Source organism: Camelina sativa, chromosome 16 (assembly GCF_000633955.1).
Source record: "Camelina sativa cultivar DH55 chromosome 16, Cs, whole genome shotgun sequence".
Classification (NCBI taxonomy): Eukaryota; Viridiplantae; Streptophyta; class Magnoliopsida; order Brassicales; family Brassicaceae; genus Camelina; species Camelina sativa.
Window position 1 is genome coordinate 22,370,613 of NC_025700.1, and position 6,613 is coordinate 22,377,225.

The window sequence follows — 6,613 nt, forward strand, 5'->3', positions numbered from 1 at the left end:
TTTCCAAATTTAGAAAAATATACGTAACGACTTGTAGTCGTTTGTATTGGTCAGGTCAATGAACCAGTGTTATAGGCTGTAATCTCTAAACATGATATCCAAGTCCAACGTGGTGTATAGAGGATCTTGTAAGATTGTAACCATAATTTAACACAAATACGGTTAACTGCATATGTTTCTTAATTGCATAGACCAGGACTATCCAATCTATAAAGTTCCAAGATTATACTATAAATTTCTTAATTTGGTGACAAACATAAAAGCTACAAAACCAATTTATAATCACCTTACCTCGTTATCATATATTATACATTATTTACTTTCTTGATTTGTATAGAAAAAAAAAAATCAAAATTAGTTTTTCATGAATTTGTTGCTCAATCTGGTTCCGCTTGAATTTTTTTTTTTTCTTTTTGACAAACTTTCCGCTTGATTTTTTTTTTCATTATTGAGTTAACAAAAATAGCATCGAATAATTAATCTGAACTAAATTTGCTTAATTAGTGTTTTCAATTCTTAATATTCTCCTAAGTAACCATATATACTATTCCAAATCTAAGTTTTATATTATAATTAAAATAAAATGTAACTTTTTAGTAGATTAACTATATATGACTAATGTTTTGAAAAATTTAAATATATATCTCTTATATCTAAATTATTTAGGTTTACTGGTTTAAAAATTTAGATTTACCGGTTTAAATTGTTAAATTCAGAATAAAACATGTGGTATACCGTAGTATTGTTTGTTTATTTTATATAATCGTAATTTAATAAACTTAATTAGATCTGCCTAATATTCAAATGTCGATGGTATTAACAAAATAATGAATTGATGATTTACTAACAATCAATGAAATAATTTTCAATTTATATTAGTACCCAAATTCATCCCGCTAGATATCCAAACACAATTTTTGTTCTTTTCTTAACTACAACAGGCACGTTTTTCAAAATCCAAATAACGAAAAAATGCAAAAAAATACATTACCAAAAATCTTGCTAATCAATTATACATTATCTTCAAAATATCTTAATTTTAGAATTGTTTACATATGATTCAGAAATAATTATGAAATATGATAATTCTTTTTATTTTCCTTTTTTTTGCAGATAAAACGGACAATGTAAAGATTTATTGAGATTTGCAAATACATTTTTATTGTTAGCATTAAATATTGTAATAAATTAAGGCGATATTTTAGGAAATATTTATGAATTTTACAAAACAAATATTTAATGAGATATTGCAATTAGTTGTTGATTCATTAAGGAGAGAGAAATATAATCAAATTATATTTATAAATTAAAATTAAAAATATTTAATGCTAATAGCATGATTGTAAATATGTTTGAACTTGATGATTTATTTCATAAATGTCTTCAAAAATGTATATATATATTTAATGCTAATGACATGATTGTAAATAGGTTTGAACTTCAGGATTTATTTGATAAATGTCTTAAAAAAATGTATATATAGATACATTCAATTTAGAATGTGGAGGGGTATGAGGATTAATGTCAAGCAAATGTTTAAGCAAGTACATTCGGCCTTCCAAAAAGTTCTTTCAGGGTATATATATACAAGCGCTGCCCAGAAACAGTTGGAAAACTCCAACCTCATTGAAACTGTAAGAGTAAGATGAAAATTCCTTCCTTGTTGTCTATGGTTGCAATATATTGTCATTTTCCCCCTCCAACTTACTGCTGACCATTCCATACAGGAACTCTGCAATTTATATCATCCTTTAAGTAAAGCTTTATATAGTTTGACTTTTCAACTAAGGAACAGTTGGTTATAGCTGAGAAAGGTTAGCATATCTCTGACCATGAATCCGATTAGCAGAAGTGATGCATATTCTTTTTCTTTGAGAGACCAGTATACAAACTCGGTTCAGCATGCATTCATTTTAGAATGTGGTAGAGTATCAATATAACATTCTATCATCCTTTGCATCAAACTAATATTCAGCTACTAGTAGCTAGATATCAATGTATTTGGTACGAGGGGACAATAAGTGAGAAGTGAATGAAGACAAGAGCCATACTTATAAAACAAATTACCAGTAATTAATTATTGTAGGTTGTAACGTTAATTTTCTAACTTCAAATAAAATAGAATTTATAAGAAGACGAACCAATGAATAAGTAACTAATATCCAAAATCAACACTACTAGTATAGTAATTAATTAACAACAGAAGACAAAAAACGCTGAGAGAATAATAAAGACTCACATTTACTACATTTGTTTTTTCACAAGAGTGGACTCTCTATTGCAAATGGAACACTGGTCCAAAGAGGTAGATAGAGAAAGACATAAATAAAATTCCATAAGCAAAATTATGAACAGCAAGAAACAAAATGGTATATATATATATATGTGTGCGTTCGCCAACACATCTTATTCACAGCAACCCAACTATGAATTTATAAAAATAACTAAATTTTTTAGTAATATCCTTAGAATGCACCGACTAATACATTAATTTCTTTAAAAGTTATTTTTTATTTGTTCAACTTATTACGTTACTTTAAGTCATGAATAGAAAAAATGTAAAAATCTGAATGTATATAGTTTAATTATATAAGGGTATTAAATGAAAGGTAGGGTGTGTGTGTAAAGAACACAGAGAAGCAGGTGAGGTAAAACTAGACACAACACTTAATGCATTGAGCAAAAGAAGAAGAAGAAGAAGAAGAGAGAACCAAAAAAATAAAATGGAAGTTAATGGAGAAGAAGAGAGAAGAAGTAGAAGTGAAGATGAAGAAAAAGAAGATTACTACTCGCTTCTCAACTTTCCATGTTCTACTTGTCACAAAGTTGTTCAAGCCATATTGAAGTGCCTTGGTCTTGATTCATCATCAATACCACCACACTCATCATCATCTTCATCATCATCACCATCACTAGTAGAAGAAGAAGACACAGGAACTGATGAACTCGTAAGCTCCCTATGTTCACAATCTTGTCAGCTCATTTTTTCCTCTATCAACGTGGTTATCTTATAAGTATATATATAATAAGAACATAAAACAAAGATGCATCAGCTTGAGAATTACATAGTTTAGGTAAACGTGGAGAAAAAGAAGTTAATTTAGGAAGCTAAGTGTTTGTATTTGGGGTCAACCACACACTTAATTTTAAAAGTGGCTACTTATATTGGATTTGATGGTAGTAGTATTGGATTTGATGGCTACTCCTTTTAAACATCGTATTTATGTGTGATTATATAGGTAGAAGAAACAGGATTTATGGCGAGGATCACAGGAGTGTTAAGAAGGAGACCAAGACCACCTTACAGCTCAGGACGACCTGGTCAAAACAATTGATTTCTGATAAACACTTGTTTTGTGTCTGTGTGTGTGTCTTCTTCTTGTTTAAAAACTCACTTATGATCTTGAAATTTCTTTACTTGAATTTTTGTTTTCTGCGAGTGGTTTGCTTTTTAGTTTATGTTCTACATGCTTTATTTATATGAAAGAAGACAAAATTGATAACTCTTTTGTAACATAGTTTTCATGTTTACCTACTAAAATACGTGACTTGCTGATTATTTTCATCGTGTATATCGATATATATATTCTTATGTTGTTCTTATCTAATTTGTCGTTTTACTTATAGCTCTATATTTTATAAATACCCTTAAGGCCTTAAATACCACAATTGTCTCAAAACAATTATCCCAATGACTCAAATAAGAAAAACCCCTAAATATCTCAATTTAGTTAAACAGTAAATTATCAAAAAAAAAAAATTATTCACTACATTCTCGTTTATAAGATTTTTCGTGGTTGCCAAAAAAAAAAAAAAAAAAAAAAAAAAAAAAAAAAAAAAATTTTTTNTTTTTAGTGAAAAAAATACCGAGATTAAGAAGTGGTAAATATTTGTTATCTCGATATATATATAAAATTGATATTTAGTTTTAAAAATAGAGACTTTAGATTACAAACAATCAAAATATACTAAATAAATATAACTTATGTATAGGAACTTGGGGGAAAAAATGAAACAAACTTTTGAACATCTAATTAAATGAAACATATGGAGTAACTAATAAAACTAGACTGCAACTGCAAACTCCTTTCAATCACTAATCGATCTGATTCAACAGAAGTTTAGTAGACTTTGAACTTGCTATCTTTGCAAAATATGTTTTTCAGATTCTTAGATTTCTTTTTAAGTTTAATGAATCCTAATTTGGATTTTCAAAGTATAAGTGAATTGAATTACAAACCAGGTTACACATTTACCCCACCAAATCGGCCTGGAATTTAAAACACTGTTAAAAAAACAGTAAGAAACCAAGCGACGAAACAGAGGCCTTTAAACCATTTCCATTTCACTCTCATATATACAATGAAAAAACGGAGGAGAGGCCTAGAGACCACAAGACCATATCCTACAAAATTATCACAGACCTTTGTTTTTGTTCTGTTTCTTATTATTAATCCTATAAATCTGTAAATTTATAATCCTTCCTCCTTGGTTCCCACCTCAATTATCTTTCCTTCTGTGTCAACTACATCAATCAACAACCTCCAAATGCAACTACCCTGAGCTTCAGAATCACCATCGCCTTATTCTTCGTTATCTCTTATAACGTCAATAACTGTAGCATTGCAGAAAAAACATCTCTGACAATTGAGAAGATGCCTAGTTATGCAGCCATAACATGATCGATGTGAACACGGAGCAATCATGGCGTTAGCCTCGCCCGCGTAGCAGATACAGCAAGTGTTGTCTTCTATATCCGTCGTGTCTTTGTTGAATGACTCTTCTTTTCTTTCAGGTTCTTGCGACGGAGCCCTGTCTATGAGATGGCTCAAGAAATTCTCAAGTTGTCCAAGTTTTTTTACATAGGCATCATCCCCGCTTACACAACCGTCCTGAAATGAAAAGCTGTGTCAGTAAGAGAAGCAAATGCGCAAAAACTAGATTCAAGAGCTTACGTACCCAGTTATATTCCAAGAGATATTGAAACCCATAATAGACTGTATCGGGGCACTCCATGCTTGCAAAAAGACCAATTACATCATGTTGTTGCTTCTGTTTTGAGTCTTCACTAGCCTCCAAGAGATTCAAGATTATACCAACCAAAGGAGCTAATAAGATGCCTCGGCTAATTTTCTCTGAAGGTTGTCCTTGCCGTCTAAGTGACCTGATTAAGCTCAAAACCAGTAGAAAACATATGAATTTAAAATGAGCGCTTTTTCATCAATTTTAGAGCTGTTTGAGATATTTTAACTAACTTACAAATCAAAGAACTCGTCATCTACAGCTGAGGTCATGTGATTCAAGATGAAGAGAATNGACACAACCGTCCTGAAATGAAAGCTGTGTCAGTAAGAGAAGCAAACGAGCAAAAACTAGATTCAAGAGCTTACGTACCCAATTATATTCCAAGAGATATTGAAACCCATAATAGACTGTATCGGGGCACTCCATGCTTGCAAAAAGACCAATTACATCATGTTGTTGCTTCTGTTTTGAGTCTTCACTAGCCTCCAAGAGATTCAAGATTATACCAACCAAAGGAGCTAATAAGATCCCTCGGCTAATTTTCTCTGAAGGTTGCCCTTGCCGTCTAAGTGACCTAATTGAGCTCAAAACCAGTAGAAAACATATCAATTTAAAATGAGCGCTTTTTCATCAATTTTAGAGCTGTTTGAGATATTTTAACTAACTTACAAATCAAAGAACTCGTCATCTACTGCTGAGGTCATGTGATTCAAGATGAAGAGAATCAACTCAGTGAGCCTACGAAGATTCGTGTCAGTCCCGGAAAGAAATGCCTGCGGTATTGCGTGAGTGCAGAACTCTAAGACCCTTGCGAGATTGCTTGAAATCTCGAATATCACACAACATTTCCTTTGCTGAAACTCCACTACCTACATAAAGACAAGACGAATCAAAAACTGGTTAAAGAAAAGCACGTATAAGACTTCAAATACTTGCAAGGGTATAGCAGATCAAGCAACACAATCATTCAGAGGGAAGTAATCAATTACTATGAAAACTTAATCAATGAAAGGGATCCAAGCTTATAATCTGACCTGATACTTTTCTTGCATTTCTCTAACCGAGGCAGAAAATTCAGTGATGGTCCAGCTCAGTGTGTTGAATAGCCGGTTAAGAAAAGTAGAGAGTAATTCACCATCATTGACACAAGCATCTCGTAGAAGTGCCTAGACAAAAAATAAAATCAAAATCCAATATGTAGGCTGAGGATCAGATAGAAACAAAGTTAAATAACCTAACCAACCTGGAAAACAGTAGATGAAAACGAAGACTCCCCGTTCTTTAAAGAACTAAACCCAGAACCTTTGCAAAGACGAAGAAATATATTTGTGACAGGGATCCAAGACCTGTTGTCAAACGCTGAAAGTAGAGCTGCAGGCATGTGTCGGGTCGCTGCCTCGTTGTTCTCAAAAGCTTCTAAGTACTCCTTGTACTGTACCAGGACGGATATTGACTGGAGAAGTAGATCTCTAAGATCTGTGTTCGATATCCTCGAATCGTTGAAGTGAGTAACTACAAAAGTGATCTGGAAACCCAATAAGTTGGAATGACTATGTTAGAGCCGTTGTCCAACTGACCTAAAGCTAAT

The 6,613-nt window shown here is 32.0% G+C and overlaps 2 protein-coding genes across 2 annotated transcripts in view; one reads left to right on the top strand and one right to left on the bottom strand.

Annotated features, from left to right (window-relative positions):
* LOC104751847 (elicitor peptide 6-like) lies at nt 2,608–3,503 on the top strand. Its single transcript, XM_010473893.2, has 2 exons — nt 2,608–2,948; nt 3,240–3,503. Exons 1-2 carry the CDS (start codon nt 2,724–2,726, stop codon nt 3,333–3,335), a joined length of 321 nt encoding a protein of 106 aa, XP_010472195.1. The 5' UTR covers nt 2,608–2,723; the 3' UTR covers nt 3,336–3,503.
* The window catches only part of LOC104751849 (E3 ubiquitin-protein ligase RKP), a 7,151-nt gene continuing 4,770 nt past the window's right edge, over nt 4,233–6,613 (bottom strand). Inside the window, exons 9-11 of the mRNA XM_010473894.2 lie at nt 5,695–5,894; nt 5,395–5,599; nt 4,233–4,892 (exon numbers count right to left, since the gene is read on the bottom strand). Coding sequence (XP_010472196.1) covers nt 4,584–4,892; nt 5,395–5,599; nt 5,695–5,894 — 714 coding nt within the window. The 3' untranslated portion in view covers nt 4,233–4,583. The remainder of the gene's footprint in view (nt 4,893–5,394; nt 5,600–5,694; nt 5,895–6,613) is intronic.

Bases quoted from the DNA above. Each gene is read 5' to 3' on its own strand.
- LOC104751847 (XM_010473893.2), top strand. From the start codon at position 2,724: ATGGAAGTTAATGGAGAAGAAGAGAGAAGAAGTAGAAGTGAAGATGAA. The intron at 2,949-3,239 runs GTAAGCTCCCTA...GTGATTATATAG, and splicing joins ACACAGGAACTGATGAACTC to GTAGAAGAAACAGGATTTAT.